General features: G+C 51.9%; 1 protein-coding gene across 5 annotated transcripts in view; it reads right to left on the reverse strand.

Annotated features, from left to right (window-relative positions):
* The window catches only part of HERC2 (HECT and RLD domain containing E3 ubiquitin protein ligase 2), a 1,676,463-nt gene that overhangs the window by 775,318 nt on the left and 883,612 nt on the right, over nt 1-17,533 (reverse strand). For all 5 annotated transcript variants that reach the window (XM_086934186.1, XM_086934185.1, XM_086934187.1 and 2 more), the window contains exons 58-59: nt 10,512-10,593; nt 10,242-10,385 (exon numbers count right to left, since the gene is read on the reverse strand). In XM_086934186.1, the coding sequence (XP_086790312.1) occupies nt 10,242-10,385; nt 10,512-10,593 (226 nt within the window). The remainder of the gene's footprint in view (nt 1-10,241; nt 10,386-10,511; nt 10,594-17,533) is intronic.

Below are 17,533 nucleotides of genomic sequence, written 5' to 3' on the forward strand. Positions count from 1 at the left end.
GAAAGGCGTACAACAGACCGAAACTCCACTCGCGACGAAAAGCATCTCCAAGCGAGTGCCGACTTGGAAATTCCAACAAGCAGGACTGATGATATTGCGCGTTCCCTTCTGTGGCAAATAGATCTAACCAAGGCTCTCCCCACTGCTGAAGGAGACCTAGCGCCACGTCCGAGTTCAGACGCCATTAGTGATCCATCATGCACCGACGGCTGAGTTTGTCCGCCCTGGCGTTCAGGGAACCTGCCAGGTGTTGAACCACCAGGGTCACGCCCTGATGTTCCAGCCACTGCCAGAGGCGCAGAGCCTCCTGACATAGGGTCCACGACCGCAGCTCCAGAAGGTTGTTATGGAGCCGAGACTCCGCCGGAGACCAGAGGCCTCTGATCTCCGCCTCTCCCATGTGGCATCCCCAGCCATGGAGAGACGCGTCCGTCACAACTACGTGCTCCGGTTGGGGTAGGGAGAGGGATCTGCCGCTGACCCAATCGCGGTCCGTGAGCCACGACTGCAACTGTCTTGCAGTGCCCTCCGAATTCAAGACATGGTCGGACAAGTTGCCCTGATGCTGGGCCCACTGAAACTTCAGGTCCCACTGCAGAGCCCGCATCCGCCACCTGGCATGATGCACCAGAAGGATGCAGGAGGCAATCAGCCCCAGAAGCCGCAGCGGCAACCTAACCGAGACTCGGGATAACGGGTGAAAGATCGGAATCTGAGCCTGAATATCCCGAACCCGCTGTTCGGGAGGATAAACCAGAAACTGCGTTGAGTCTAGAACCGCTCCGATGAAGAGGAGCTTCTGAGAGGGACACAGGTGTGACTTCGGCACATTGATGGAGAACCCCAGCAGGTGCAGGAGGTCGGCCGAGGTCTGGAGGTGGCTGACGACTGTCTGGGGCGAGCCTGCCTTCAACAACCAGTCGTCGAGGTAGGGGGAGACTGAAACCCCTAACCTGCGCAGACGAGCTGCGACCACCGCCATCACTTTCGTGAACACCCGTGGGGCGCTGGTAAGGCCGAAGGGGAGCACGGTAAACTGAAAGTTCTCATGGCCTACCGTGTACCGCAGGTAGCGCCGGTGGGCCGGCAGGACTGGGATGTGGAAATAAGCGTCATGCAAGTCCATCCAGTCTCCCAGGTCCAGGGCCGCTAAGACCTGAGCCAGTGTCAGCATCATGAACCTCTCCTTCCGGGGGAAGCTGTTGACGTTCCGCAGGTCCAAGATAGGGCGTAGGACCCCCCTTTGCTCTTCTTGGGAACCAGAAAGAAGTCGGAGTAACAACCACACCCTACTTCTGGCCCAGGAACGCGCTCGATAGCCTCCTTGGCCAAGAGGGCCGTAACTTTCTCTTGCAGAAGATTCAAGTGATCCCCCGACACGCGGTGGTAGTGCGGTGACATGGCTGGAGGGGTCGCCTCGAAGGGGAGGGAGTAGCCCCTTCGGACGAGTTGCAGCACCCACCTGTCCGATGTGATGTTGCGCCAGTAGAGGAGGTGATGGCGAACCCTGCCCCCCACTGGCATCACGTGGGCCTGAAAGCTCGGACTAGGAGGGCTTTGAGGCGGATGATGCGGGGGTGGATGTGGACTGGCCTCGGTGCTGTCCCCGGGCACCGCCACGGCGTTTACCACGTCCACCACCATGCTGGATATTAGTCTGCGGGCCGTGGCTGGCAGGACGTGTGGGGGTGCCCCTTCCTTGGCCACGAAAGGAGCGAAAAGCAGCAGGCTGCTGACGCGGGCCGTCAGGCCCAAGGACTTGCCGTAGCCCTGGAGTCCTTAAAGCGCTCAAGCGCACTGTCTGCCTTGTCGGCAAAAAGGAGACGGCCATCAAACGGCATGTCCATAAGGGTGTTTTGGACATCAGCTGAAAAGTTGGTGGACCTCAGCCAGGCGTGGCGACGAATCGCCACCGTCGTTGCCATCGTTCTACCTAGCGAGTGCATTGTATCCAGCCCACATTGGATGAAGTACCGTGCCGCATCTCGACCCTCCACAAGGACTTGGGCGAGTTTAGTCCGGGCCTCCTCCGGACATTGTGGCAGCACACTTTGGATGAAGTACCGTGCCGCATCTCGACCCTCCACAAGGACTTGGGCGAGTTTAGTCCGGGCCTCCTCCGGACATTGTGGCAGCACGTCCGCGACTGTGTCCCACAGAGAGTGGGTATAACGGCCCAAGAGGCACGCGGTGTTAACGGACCGCAACCCAAAACTCAGGGAGAACATCTTTTTGCCATACTGTTTGTACCTCTTGGATTCCCGATCGGGGGAGCCGTCGGAAATGCTGTCTCGGAGTTGGAGGCCTGGATGACCAGACTCTCGGGGGTAGGGTGGGTGGACAGGAAGCAAGGGTCGCCGGAGCCGGGCGGTGGCGTCTGGCCACGTTCCTATCTACAGGGGGACCTGTAGCTGGCCTGGACCAGGTGCCCAAAAGAATGTCACATAAGGCCTCATTAAACGGCAACAGAGGCTCCGAAGAACTTGCTTGCGGTTTAAGGACCTCAGTGAGGAGGTTAGTCCTCACGGCCGCGACGGGGAGTTCAAGGGATAAGGCCTTGGCCTCCCGCGTCAACACCACTCTATAGGCAGCCCCCTCCTCCGAAGCCACAATAGGAGGGGAGACAAAACTAGTGTCTGGTGAGGTGTCCAGACCACTGGCGTCCCCTAGCTCACCTGCTCAGTCCTGATAAGGCTGGCACTCATGTGCCAGAGGGTCCTCAGACCCCTCCCAATCCGCCTCGCCACCCATCTCCTAGTACTCAGGGACAAATGATGGGGCCGGGGCATAGAAGTAGAAATCTCCCATCGGTGTAGAGAGCGGCGTCGAGCGTCGCCGCACCGGCGCCGGACCCAGATCGAGAGGAGGACCGGGGATGACGACGTACTGGGACCGTGCCGGGGGCGACACCCTGGGGGCCGGCGCAGGTCGACAGGCAACTACCCGGATCCGGCGGTGCCCTGCGTCGTCGGGACCAGAGTCGACGGCGCCGGGGCCGAAGCACCCGGCCCGCTTGGGCTCCCAGTCGGGGCCGCTTGGCCCGAAGGCGCCGCGGAACCTGACTGAGGAGTGAGCGACCTCATGGCCGTGAGGAACGCCTCGATCTCCTCTGGCGTCGAGTGCTGCCCAGGGACCGGCGGGTATGGAACAGGCTGCGACGCCTACGGCTCCCGCGGAGCCGCCCGAACACCCGGCCGCGTCGCGTGAGCGTCGGAAGAGCAATGTCGCCTCTTTGACTTCTTGTCCCTCTTGCCTGAGGACTTGGAGCTCGAGGAGTGGTGACGATTTTCCGAGCCGTGATGACTCTGGCCCCGCGACCAGTCCCTCGACCTCCTTCCGGACCGGGACTTCGAACGGTGCGGGCCGACTTCCGGAGCTCAAGGCGCTTGCGGGACCGCTCCCGCCTAGCCTTCGACGTCAAGTCCCGGCAGTCGGGGCATGACTTGTCATCGTGGTCGGGCCCCAGGCAATGAAGACACCGGCGATGGGGGTCGGTAACCGACATCAGTCGGTTGCAGTCGACGCAGGGTTTAAACCCGGGCATCCCTAACGGCATTGTCGGAGTCGTTCGACTTCGAAAAATGATCAAAAATGATCCAAAAAGTTTACTCAAAAAGTGACTAAGGGTACCACTGTTCCCGGATCGGCGCTTGCTGGCGCGGAAAAAATAGGAACTGACGTCAGCGCGCGAGGGCGGCGTCTAAGCACTCTGGCAACGTCATCCCGGCGCCCACGACGCCAGACTCGGAGCCGCAGACACCGCCTACCGACGCGCAGAGGTACTGCTACGCAAAAGTTTCCGGATCCAGTCTGATGCCTGGGGGTATTCTAAGGTAGGGAATCTAATAGTAACCTGTTTCTTTCAGATATCTCCCTCACACCGCACACAATGGCTCACATTCGAGAAGAACATCCAATACAGTGGTCTACATCTACAATACTATACCTAGGAGTGCAACTAGGTGCTACTATCCCCGCCACCATCACTGCCAATTACAAGAGGCTTCGCACCCACATCTGTAAAGAATTAGACCAATAGAACATCACACTCTCTCCTGGCTAGGTAGGATAGCGGCCACCAAGATGACCATACTTCCCCAGATCCTATACCTCTTCCAGACACTCCCTCTGCGTCCCTCAACAGGCTGGATCCAGCAAACCCAATCAGACTTAGCGCGCTTTATATGGCAGGGCCTGTGAGAAAGTGTCATCTTTATTGCATTGATATGCCCCAAACATTTTGCTGAACTGCTGATGTGCTTTGACTGAATGTGCCCTGGGCTCCTGCCAACCAGGTACCCAGGGCCTGGTTTCCTTCCCTAAAACTGTGTTGAAACTAAAACCCAATTGGCATCTCTGGCCACCTATGAGCCCCTAGTAAATGGTACCCAGGGCATGGTGACCAGAGAAGACCCCTAAGGGCTGCAGCACTTATTGTGCCACCCTTAAGGGCCCTGTACCCGGACACCCACACACTGCCTTTGCAGGCTGAGTGTCTAAGTACAGAACGAAACAAAGAGTCGACATGGTACACATCCCTGTGTGTCATGCCCACAAACCCACTGCCCTGGCATACATCAGTCACCCTTCTAGCGGGGTGCTGTATGCCAGTGGTGTGGGCACAGGTGCATGAGCCCTGTTACCATACAGTATCCAGGGCCATTCCTGGGCACTGCAAGTGCAGTGCTGCCATTAAGAGTATATGGTGCTGGGAGGTCGTCACTACGAAACTCCACAGCACCATGATGGCTTCACTGAAGACTGAAAAGTTTGGTATCAAACTTCTCAGCACATTAAACCTGCACTGATGCCAGTGTGAGATTTAATGTAAAATGCACCAGAGGGCATCTTCGAGATGCCCCTGAAGCCTAACCTACAGTCCACGTCTGGACTAAGAGGCTGCCACACGGCAGACATGTTACTGGACCCCTGGGTGGAGAGCCGCCCGCTCTCCTGGGCCCGCAACAAGGCACATCCTGGCCGAGGTGCTAGGTCTCCTCCCCCAGAATGGGCAGGGGGAAGCTTCAAAGGCCTGCCGCCTCTGTGATCTTCTCCAGACCATTTGCTGTACCCAGCCACTGACCCCCACCCGTTCTGACCCCCAGTCTGGGAGGGAAGACTGGCGGGAAACACTACGTCAGGAAGGGGGGTGTGCCAGCCTATGCCAAACCCACCCCTAAGGTGGGAGAGGCGAGGTGAAGCACGACCCCGGGCTCCGGCCATCTTGAAGATGGGGAGCCCTGCCCAATCACAGCTAGGTTCCTGCCCCGTTCCCACCGGAGAGGAGAAGACTAGGGGGTGTACCCACCCCAGGACAGGAACCTATTGGTCCCTGCCCTTGCCCTACCTGTAACGCCCCTAAATTCAGTATTTGGGGGCTCCTTGAACCTTCCTTCCTTCCTCAGATCCTGATAAGAAAAGAAGAAAGTAGATCAAGAAGAAGAAGAAGACATGCTGTGCAGCTGCTCACAACAGGACAACACCAACTGACTTGGCCCCAGCCCTACCGGCCTGTCGATCGTGGAACCTGCTCCTGCTTAATCCCGGTGACTCCTGCTAACAGCAATCTTGGGACACCCGGAGGACCTGCCTGCCTTGACCCTCTTAAAGACTGGGACTCCCATAAGCAGAGGCTCTGCTTTAACAACCATACCCCTGGTGTCAGCCAGGAAGCACAAGACCAACCCACTCTGCACCCACCGAGCTCGGCCCATGCCCGAGTGATCCAAGACCATGAGGACGTTCCCCGGATAACTGGGGCCCAAAATCCAGTGCCCAAAGACCCCCCCTCGATGAACCAGACGACGCATGCAGCCTCAGAACCAGGGACCCCTCTAACCGCGACCAGCTGAGGGTAAGATTTCCCGACACCCAAAGACACCCCTGCACCCGGCGCCTTGCAGCTCCCTGTGCCTTTCTTTGGGATACCTACCTCTTCTCCAAGATCCCAACTTACCTCTCGAAGTGGTGGTCGCACCTGAAGAATCACCGTCCCCGAGTCTGCAGCCTTTGTTCGTTTTTTACCTTTCCCATTGAATAACATTGAGCGCCCGACGGCTCAAAAGCACCCGGCACCCAGCCGCCCGAGTGCCTCTGGCTGTGCACCCTGTGTCCTATCCTACTTCCCCATTTGCCCTGAGCAAGTGACCAGGAGCCCAGCTCCCACAGCCACTTGGCCTGCTAGCCAGCAGCCACCAACCAAAGGCACAGCCTCTCACTGTATAACATTGGGTCTAACTACCTCAGCACCGGCTGCCCCTTTGCCGCTGAGGGTGTACCAACTGTACCTACCTGACCATGGGGGACCCCTGAGTCTATGCCAAGAACCTTAACTCTACCAGTCGAGTACTCACCTCGAACCTGATAACTCACTTTCCTGCCATAGGATAACATTGACTGGTTTGACTCGAAAAATCTTCTAAGTGTGAAGTTTTGAAACTCTAAAATATTTCCTATAAAACAAGCCAAATACCGAATTCCGAAGTACTCACCTGTGACCAGGAGAGAAGCCAGGACTGTACCTTATAGCCCAATACTGACTCGCAAAAGTAATCCTAACCGGGTTTACTAAAGTATATTTTTATACCTGTTGGTTCTAAAAATAAAAACAACTATATCATTTGATATAAAAACAATTGGCCTGGAGTTCAGTCCTTGAGTGTGTGAAACCTTTTGCTGACTGAGTCTGTACAACAAATGCTTTACACTGTCCTCTGGTACTGCCTTACTGCTCGACCAAGCTACCACTTTTGAGGGTAAGGTCAGCCCTGACTTTAACCTCTGTTCTACCTCTGGGGTTTGTGGTCTCTATACACACTGTACCTTACTTTGGTCCAATATAGAGCCACTTTCTCACAGGGCCGCACACCCAGGTTTAAACATACCATAGCAATTCTGCAACTGGAGCGAGGTGGCGTTGGGGTCCCCGACTTACAGCTCTACTTTTACGCCTCACAGCTTCGCTACTTAGTGGAGTAGAGCTGTCTCGAATCTGAGAAGCATTGGCTGTTTCAAGACCAGGCAGTAGCCGGTACACCCTTGCAGGGTATCCCCTTCCCTCATAAAGCACATAGGCCACCTAACCTCTATGCCTCTTACATTACGGGCACTACGATGGAAGCCTGGGATCGCGCTGCTACTGAAAATGAGCTGACTACGTTCCCCTCCCCACTCAAGCCACTATTTAATAACCCAGAGTTCCACCCAGGTACAGTAGCCAAGGCCTTTACACACTGGTGTCCCACTCCTTGCAGAGCGCTAGATCATCAATTTGACCTAGAAGGAATCATTCCATTCCCACGACTCAGGACGGATTACGGTATTACGGAGGGGCTATCCTATTTGCAGCTCAGACACTGGGCTCTCCAACCACAAGTCAAACCCGGTGCCCAGCGACTATTGACCACGTACGAGAAGTGGCTTGTCCCTCGATCCACCGACCAAAAACTCTTTTCAGACCTCTACAAGCACTTATTTCTCACCACTGTACACACATATAATGCAGGGCGGGCACGATGGGAAAGAGACTTACAGCTAGATTCATGAAGCATTTTTGCGGGCGCAATTGATGCGAATCGCAGAATTCAGCAGTTTGCACCCGCAAAAATGGCATTTGGAATTCATCAATGGGTCATGAACTCGCAATTTGAAAAATTGCAAAAAATTGCGATTTTTCAAAGTGCGATCGCATTTAAGGAATCTCAGTTTGAGATTCCTTAAATGCTATTCATGAACCATTAATAAATTGCGAAATCGCTATTTTTTGCCGCTATTTACTGCGAAGTCTGACTTCGTGGTAAATAGCGAAAACTGAGAAAAATGCACAAAAGTGCATTTTTCTCAGTTGTATGTTACACACACACATGTCCTTTGGACATGTGTGTGCGCAACATAAGTCTAAATTTACATTTCAGGGGTGCTACAGGGTGTCCTTTGGACACCCCTAGCACCCTTGAAATCGCATCCTTATTTGCGATTAGCAAATTGCTAATCGCAAATAAGGAATAACTACCCATGTGTAGGAACCGCAATTTATTTAGCAATTCCTACATGAATCCAGTTTTGCAAGTCCTTAATAGCGATTCCTTAATAATCGCTATTAAGGACTCGCAAAACGGGACAATGATGAATCGGGCTGTTAGGCCGCACTCTCACTCACAAGGGGTGGGACAGTATTTATTATAGGGCTCAGCATCCAGTGTACCAAACAGGCCTCACCGAGACACTGTCCAAGGTAGTAACCTACTGGTACTACACGCCGGAACGGTTCCATCATTTCGACTCCCGTCAGAGTGCCTTGTGCTGGGGGGGCTGCGGGGAGGTGGGTACACTGGAACATCTATTGTGGAGCTGCATCCGCATCCAATCGTATTGGTCCCGAATCCTAGACGAAATAGATGCTCACCTTGACACACAACTTCCACGATTCCCAGCCTACATCCTCTTAGGCTTACCCAACCCACTAATGTACCCAGCAACGTCCCGAAGAGGGCGACTGATCGCAATCGCCTCAGGGGCGGCTACTCACAATATACTTACACACTGGCAATCTCCCCAGCCCCCACCACATTCCGGATGGCTGTAGAGACTCTGGCTTGTGTTAGGGATGGAGAAACTGACACTCACTCTGGCGGGCAGGGGGTCCGAGTTCCCTGAGCCATGGCGCCTTTTCCTAACGTTGCTCATAACTGAGTTCAGGGAACTGACTTGCCCTAGACACCTTTGACTACTACGCCTGGCCGATATGCAAATCCCACAGGTGAGCTGTTTGCGCAGGACTCATAGCCTTAATGTGCTTCACAATTCCCTTTTTCCCTTTCTACTTTATTCTGTTTGGTGGACGGGAAGGGTGGGTGGGATTATTGGGTTTCTTTTGTTGTATTGCCTCTCTCTGTGCTGTTAACTACCTACTCTAACAGACCCGCTGCCTGCATTTACTAGAGTAAAACCGCTCACTGCAACACTTGTTGTCTGTATTAAGATGACTTTGAGAGCTGGGGTCTTGGTTCCTAAAATATCAACTGTGCATAGAGGTTTCGGGGCTCTAAACCAAACGCCAGATGCGGACATACACTTCTTACAAGCATCAAACATCCCAATGTGCATAGGAAAATATGGCTAAAATGGTAAAGAAGCTCTATATCCCAATCTCTGTGGTACACAGAAAACAAGCATTGACAAAGCTTCTAGGTCTGGCATTGACTGCCAGCTTATCAGCTTTGCCACTACTCATTTCATAAAGTTTAAGAAGTGCCTCTGGGTGCGGATGCATTTAGAGGCACAACGACCATCAGTGAATAATTATTAGTAAATTAGAAAAAAATGCATTCAGTGATGGACACTTGTGCTCAGCTTGTTTGCACACTCACAACTGGCTTTCTTGGAATTGTTTTAAGTATAGGGCAAAATACAAAACAAAAATCAAAATTGGCAACCAGTGTGCCTGCATGCATCCACAGGCAGCCTTCTTGGAACGGTCTTGAAAGGCCATTTCTAAGGTGGCTCCTACTTGCAGTGCCCCATGTGGCAAGCAGCACACAATAAGCAAAAGCAAAACCAGAGTAGCAGCGTCTGGGAAGCTGCCAATAAATAAGGACCTGTATGTCCACCAGTGTCAGTCCCTGAAGGGGGCCACTTCTGAAGCTGCTGTGTACATTGTGCACAAGCTAAATAAGGTCACAGCAAGGGAAGCCAATGGCTGAATTAGGCTGACTCATTGTCCCTATGATGTATGCTGTGGCAGACCAAAGCAAAATGTGAATAGCAGTTGAACAGATGAATGGAAGAAGGCTGAATGATAGCCCCTGTGTGTATGTATGTATGTATGTATGTATGTATGTAGATGTAAGTAATTTTAATGAGTTTTTGGGGACAGCTAAAGGCCTTAAATAACACCAGACCTAAAATTGAACCTAAATTTCCAGTGATGAGGAGAACTGAAAAATCCCAACTCCATTCGGATGTCATGGGGGATTTTTCTAAGATGAGGAATCTGATGTAAGGCATATCCATTAGAAGCAAATTATTTTTGAAAACTCTTTACCTCGTGAGTGCATGAGCTCAAAATTTCAAGGTAAAATCCAAATTTCAAAGATACTTTTAGTTTTGTGTTCATACAAATCACATAAAATATACAGGAGAAAAATAATACAATGCTTTTAACAAACATACATAAACAATATCTGAAAATACAATAGCCTATTTATTTATGAAGGGAAAAGGAACAGAAAAGTTATCTTTACCTGAATGAACAGCAACCTTTTTCACTACATAATTACTAAGAGCTGTTATCTGCCGGGGTATAGGCACAGTACCACTGGATATACCTAAACCAAGCCTTCCATTGGTGGCTTCTCCACAAGCATACACTTTACCCTCCACTGTGACTGTAAACAAATACAAAGAATTAGAAATAGAGCTCACAGTAACTTCATTTGGAAATTTAACATGGATTCATGAATTTAAATGTATAGTAGACATTACCAGACTTAGTTTGACATGAGAAAATGTACCTGCAAAAAGGCTTTTTGATCCCCCAGCAACCTGCACTACATTCAAGGCAGACAGGGTCTCCGAAAAGGAAGGGATTTTTATCTGCAAGAGTGAATGTCCTAAAGTTAGACATGTTCAGTTTATAGCAATGACTATAATAGTTCAACTTTGATGATAAGCTGCTCCTAAAGTTTGACAGGAAGAAAATATTTTACCTAATAATGGAAGCAAAAAAAACAAACAAAATATTTAATAATCTAAGAACCATGATCAATAATAACAAGTTACTGAACTTCAAAAGAGCCCCTTCTGGTGGATACATTATCTAACCGCAGGTACCTCATCTTTTGAATAGTTCAGAGGTGCACGACAAGATATGCCAAATCTGACAACACTGCTCCAAAAAACCCCACATTGGCTCTTCATTGCACAGGAGCATATAGAGTGGAGTAGCATAAAAGAGCCACATCTTCATGCAATTGTCAATTTTCTGTCTCTTCCCTTTCCACATCTTCAGATGCGGAGCATAGATAAATTGAAGGTGACAGTGTGCAGATTTCTAACTTTGGACCTTGTAAGTGTTAAAGAGGCCACGCCACAAAACCGGGAGGTGGGGGGCAGTGAGCAATCCACGTTTAGATAAGAGCATCCACCAGAAAGAGGGTTACAAAATGTAAGCAATTAGTTCTGATGGATACTTCTAACCGCAGATCTGTCGCATTTTGAATAAAACAAAAGCAGTACTTCTACAAGGCAGAGGTCCTGTGGAGAGGGCCTAAATCAAAAAGTTTGAATGAATCTCCGGTGCTGTACAACATGGCTAATGAATTTTTCAAAAAGCCTTTAACACAGATGTGTGTCATTTTGTAGACACACGAACCACAGATGCGTGCGCGTACAAAAATAATCATTCACTTTTCCTTTAGTTAATCAAAAGACAAAAGCAACAGAGAGGGCAGGTGAGGTATCAACATGTTGGCAAAGGCAACACAGGAGAGAGGACTAGGGCAGAAACAACACACAGGCTCGGTTGGAGGTGAAGCGGATAAAACAATGAAACAAAAGTGGAGTGCAGGGGGAGCAAATGACAAATAGAATGAAGAGGAGAAGTAAACGAGCGAGAAAGCAACCAGGGAGTTTTAGGTTTAAACAAGGGAGAGCGTAATGTGAAGTGGGGTAGTGAGAAGGAAACAGACGATAGACAGCAACACAGAATGAAGGGGGAGAGAAGTACACAAGAGAGAGCTGGAAAACAGAGTGTTTAATCCTCAAAAATATGGAGTGATTGAAAAACAAGCAGTGGAAGCACAGAAGTCAGCCGATCTAAGTAAATGGTAAAGAGGCAATGCTTTATGGGAGGGACAAACAAAGACTGACACGCTGGGCTAAGAATATGAAGCAGGCAAATGAAAGTCAACCAATGGTAAGCAATGGGCGGGCTCTAAGAATCTGTACTTTCTGGGTAAGGCCACAATATGTCTGCCAATAGACAGCGCATGCACTCTCTAGTAGACAAGACCTAAAAAGCCCTTTTGAACACACAATGAGATCACAGTCTGCTGAAAAGAAAAAAAAAATATATATATATATATATATATATATATATATATATATATATATATATATATATATATTCTCTCCACAAGTTGCCACAAGTAGAGCCACCACACAAGGAAGGGTTTCCGCTCACGACGCCACAGTCAGTAGGCTGTACACCCTGCCCAAGTCCTTTGCAGTAGCCATACGCGTTTCGAGCTTAAGAGCTCTTGATCACTGGCAAATGAGCTGGAACAGAGCCGGTGCGTTTGGAACATATTTTATTCAAATCAAGAGTCCAGCCCATGTGGGCGTCACTGCAAGCATGCTGGTAGTCGTAGTCTTAATATGCCTGCTGACTCCGTAGTTCATCCAAGCAAGTGCCTCGCTCATTCCACCACACTCAATGTTATCCCGTTAGGGCAAAGGTACTTGCAACATGGCTCCAGCTTCCCAAAAATAACCCGTGGCTCAGGCCCCCTCCTTTCCACTGGTGTTCGTGGTAACCAACACCCAGGATCCGCAACAGCGGCGGGGCAGCTCCGCGACCTAGCAAGCCGCTCAGTATTCTCTCCACAAGTTGCCACAAGTAGAGCCACCACACAAGGAAGGGTTTCCGCTCACGACGCCACAGGCAGTAGGCTGTACACCCTGCCCAAGTCCTTTGCAGTAGCCATACGCGTTTCGAGCTTAAGAGCTCTTGATCACTGGCAAATGAGCTGGAACAGAGCCGGTGCGTTTGGAACATATTTTATTCAAATATATATATTCATTTTTCCCCCCTGAAAATTCCTCAAATTATGTTGAGTTTATTAGCAAAAAGAATAAGTTACTCACCTTAGGTAAAGCTCTATCTGGTACAAACTCTAGCTAGCCGCAGATCCATCACCTTTCGAATATTACACTGGTGTCAGACTGGATACAGAAACAGTTTTCGTAGCACTTCTGCACTCCAAAAGGTAGAGCAGTGCGGACCCACACGGACGCCGTTCTGCTCCAGAAGTGGCATGTGAGCCCTATAAAAGAGCACCTCCTACATGCTGATGTCAGTTGCTGGCAAGACTATCTGCAGCTCCAGACGTGGATTCCCAAAAGCAAGCTGGTGGGTCTTTGAAGGACTGTAGGATCTGCTTTTATGGTTACCCCCACTTTTTGCCAGGTGCTAGGCTGCTATTGACTAGTTTGACTGCTTATCAGGACGCCAGTCTCTCTGCATTCTCCCTTAAATAGTTACGTTCAGTACTTAGGTACATCCCGGATTGGATACTTGGGCACCCTTATCAGTCCCTACTATATGGTACTAAGGTACCCAGGGCATAGGTACCCCAGAGATCCCTCATGGGCTGAAGCATGCATTATGCCACCCACAGGAGACCATTCAAAATGGAACTACAGGTCTGCCATTGCAGCCTGTGTAAGCTGGTGCTAGCACCACTTACTAAAGATAAAGGTTTCCAATATGTAGGGTCACTGCACCTAAAACCTATAAGTCACCCCTATAGCAGTCCTTTGCAATCCTGAAGGAAGAGGGCTTGGTTCTAAGTTTGAGGGTGCCCCTGCATGAGTAGGACTCCCATACAGCCTAGGGAGTCGATTCTCCCGAGATGTAAGTGAAGCAGCCATATGTACAAGTTATCTTCGGTAATGGCGTATCTGGTAGAGACTATTTTAGTATTAAATCTTTTTATTGAGCAGAAAATAAGCGCAAAGCACCTCTCAAAATCATCAGCGCCGGCCTCGAGAGGAGGCGGCCTAAGACAGAGTCACTGCTTATTCCCAATGTGCTGACACAGGGGCCTACACTATTAACACAGCAAGCCGCCTACAACCCATCCGGGCCAGCCGCGTCAAAAGAGGTGCCATAGAGGTGCAAGCGGAGCCAATAACAATGCGAGAACTAGCAGGAATCCCCAACACAGGACAAAACAACCCCTGGGGTCCCTCCCCCCTCCCGTTCCCTCCCCTCTCCTTGTCCATTAGTCGAGCATGGGGCCACAGGTCATCACTGACTCTCTACGAGCCCGTCGGCGCCGCGCGTGCTGGGCCTCTGCGCCTGTGTGAGTGTGTCTTGGGCTCCGGGAGTGGGGTATCTGCAAGTCGCAGCAGCCGCAGATAACGGGGACAGCTCAATTCCCTGAATTCCCCAGTCAGCAGGGTAAGGAAGGGTTGCCATAGTGCTGAAAAGTCTGCCCCCCTCCCCGCTGAGGCTAACGACAGCTTCTCCATTCCCAGAATCGCCCAGAGACGATGCAGCCAACCCAGTTGTTGCGGGGCCTGGACAGCCCTCCAGTGGGCTACTATGTTCTGAACTGCCGCCCCCAGGGCCAGTGCGATCAGTTTCCCCCTCCAGGATTTCAGGGGGTACATGAGAGCGTTAGGGAGGCCCAGTATAATGTAGGCTGGGAATCGAGGTAGCTGCGTGTCTAGATGAGAGTCTATTAGATCCAGAATAGGAGTCCAATATGGACGGAGTCTGTCACAGCCCCACAACAAATGTTCTAATGTCCCCAGTTCCCCGCAGCCCCTGCAGCAGCGGTCGCTAACCTGGGGTTCCCACCGGTGCAACCTCTCGGGTGTATCATACCAGTATGTGGCGACTTTGGTCATGGTCTCAATGAGGCCCGTATGGTGTGCCGAATGTCTGGCTCTGTAATAAACCCCTTCCCTTCTTCAATGTGAGTTGGCGCCCCAGGTCCTTCTCCCATCTAGCCCTCCCTGCGCTGTATGTGTGAACGTTGGTGAGGAGTAACTGTTGGTAGAGGTCTGAGATTAACTTTTTGTCCGATGTGCGGGTCAGCAGCCATCGCTCATAGGGTGTGAGGTGTCGTTGAGCTCCTGGCTGGATCGAGGGGTGAAGGGCCCAATTTCGCACCTGCAGATATTGTAAGCGATCCGTCTGGGCAATGCCATAGTCCTCTTTCACTTTGTGGAACGGAAGGATACCCTTGAGGTCAAACATGTGTCCCACATCCCTGCAGGGGGTCACTCTCCATGCCGCGTAAGCCCTAGCGTCCAGACCCGGTGTGAAGTCTGGGTTATCGAATATCGGAGTCATCGGCGAGGGAAAGGTGGTCAGTCTTTTAGCCACGGCCACCCTGTCCCATACCTCGAGGACTGTGCTCGTGATCTTTGAGGCATACAGGTTGGGAGGTCTATGACACCGTGGGAGGAATGGGATACCCTGCAGTGGGCGGCCGACCACTGCCTGGTCCTGGAAGAGCCAGTGCTTACCCGACTCTAGTTGATGCCACTCCACTAGCGTGCGCAGTTGTGCCGCTTGGAAGTATAACGTGAGGTCGGGGATGCCAACTCCACCGTGCTCAGGGGGTAAAGTAGCAAAAGTGTGCTTAAACCGCGGGGGTCGGCCGTTCCAGACAAACCGCGCTAACTCAGATTGTGTTTTCTGAAGCCACCCGGTCGGCGGTCGCAGTGGAAGCGCCTGGAACAAGTATAGAATCTGGGGCAGCAACATCATTTTAACAGCCGCAATCCGGCCGAGCCAGGACAGCGTGAGGGGTTTCCAACGCCTTAACTGGTCTCGGATTTTCTTAGTGAGTGTCACGTAGTTGGTCTCCGCGGTGTCCTGCACCGTCGGAGCCAGGAGGACACCCAGATAGGAGATGGAGGTGTCAGACCACTGCACTTGGAACTCCGCTTTGACCTCTTCCAGGGTCTCCGGTAGCAACGAGATATTCAGGGCCTCCGATTTCGCCTCATTTATCTTAAAGTCCGACGCCAGTGCGAAGACGTGGAGTTCCGCAAAGAGCGCCCGCAGTGACTGCTTCGGGTTGGTGAGAGACAACAGGATATCGTCCGCGTACAAACTAATTTTGTACGTGTCTCCGCCAAAGGGAATGCCGGAGATGAGTTCATGGTGCCGCACTCTCTGCGCCATCGGCTCCATATAGAGCGCGAACAGGAGGGGGGAGAGTGGACAGCCCTGCCGGGTGCCTCTGCCAATGTCAAATCTCGGGGAGGTATGGCCATTAACTCGCACTGCTGCATTGGGTCGGCGATAGCAATTAAATATACGGTGTCGGAGGGTTTCTCCGAACCCGAAGTGCCGCAGCACCTGGTCAAGGTAAGGCCAGTGCGCCTTATCAAATGCCTTTTCTGCATCGATAGTGAGGAACATACAACCCGGTCTCGTACGTGAACCGGCCTCGATGAGATGGAGGACCCGCCGGGTATTGTCGCTAGTCTGCCTTTGTGGGATGAAGCCTGACTGGTCAGGCTTCACTAATTGCTGCATGTAAGGTGCTAGGCGACTTGCGAGTATACCGGTGTAAAGCTTCAGATCTACGTTCAGCAAGGAGATAGGCCGGTAGGAGCCGCAGTTGGTTGGGTCGCGTCCGGGTTTGGGGATCACCGAGATGGCCGCTTCAAGCAAGTCAGGAGAGATGGCACCGGGCTGGTCAAACGTGTTGAAAAGGTCATGCAGTATAGGGGCAACCTGTAGGCAAAATGTCTTATAGAAGGCCACCGTATAGCCATCCGGCCCTGGGGATTTCCCCACTTTGAGGCGGGATATCGCCGAAATAGGCCAATGGGCCGATCCAGGAAGTCCGCTTGCGCCTGATTTGGGGAGGGAAGCGCCGCGCCTCGCAGATAGTCCGGACCGGCTTTCGGGTCGAGGAAGTCTGCATCATAGATGGTGGCGTAAAATTTACCGAAGGCCGCCGCAATGGCCGCATCCTCCGTGACCTGAGTGCCTTGAGCGGATTGGAAGGAGCTTACCTGCTGCCTCTGATTCTGTGCTCTTAGCCTGCTCGCTAAGAGCTTCCCACATCGGTCACCCCCGGTATAGTATGCGTGCTTGAGGCGCATGGCAGCGTATTCAGCCACATCTTGATCCAGGGCAGCCAGCATCTTCCTTTCGGTGCACAACTGGCGCCACGCCCGCGCGGCCCCGGTGCGTTGGTGCATCTGCTCCAGTTCCGCCACCCGTTGAGTGAGTTCGGCTCTTTTCAGCGCTCTTTCCCTATTGTTAGCGGCGGCGATTGATATGATCTCCCCGCGGAGGACCGCTTTGAGTGCCGCCCATTGTGTGGTTTTAGTCGTGTCCCCATTCGCGTTGTGAGTCAAAAATTGAGCGATCGCAGCTTTGAGTCTTTCTTGTGTGTCTGGGACCTGCAGAAGCCCGTCTCGTAGCCGCCAGTGTCGCTGAGGTGTCGGCGTGGACGCCACCTGAAAAGTCACCACCACTGGCGAATGGTCAGACAATGAGGCCGGAAGTATCTCTACATCCTTAGCCTGTGCCGTCAGTTGGGAGGAGCACAAAAAATAGTCCAACCTCGCATAGGTCTTGTGGGCCGCTGAATAGTAAGTGTAGGCTGTCGTATGTGGATGGGAGTGTCTCCATAGGTCAGTGAGGCCTAGATCTGAAATATGTGTATGTCCTGATGTCGAGAGTGCCCCGACCTGGCCGAACCTCTGGCCTGAGCGGTCTGCTGTGTTGTGAAATACTAGGTTGAGATCTCCACCAAGTAGTAAGTGCGGGTGCGCG

This window comes from Lissotriton vulgaris, chromosome 8 (genome assembly GCF_964263255.1).
Source record: "Lissotriton vulgaris chromosome 8, aLisVul1.2, whole genome shotgun sequence".
Taxonomy (NCBI): Eukaryota; Metazoa; Chordata; class Amphibia; order Caudata; family Salamandridae; genus Lissotriton; species Lissotriton vulgaris.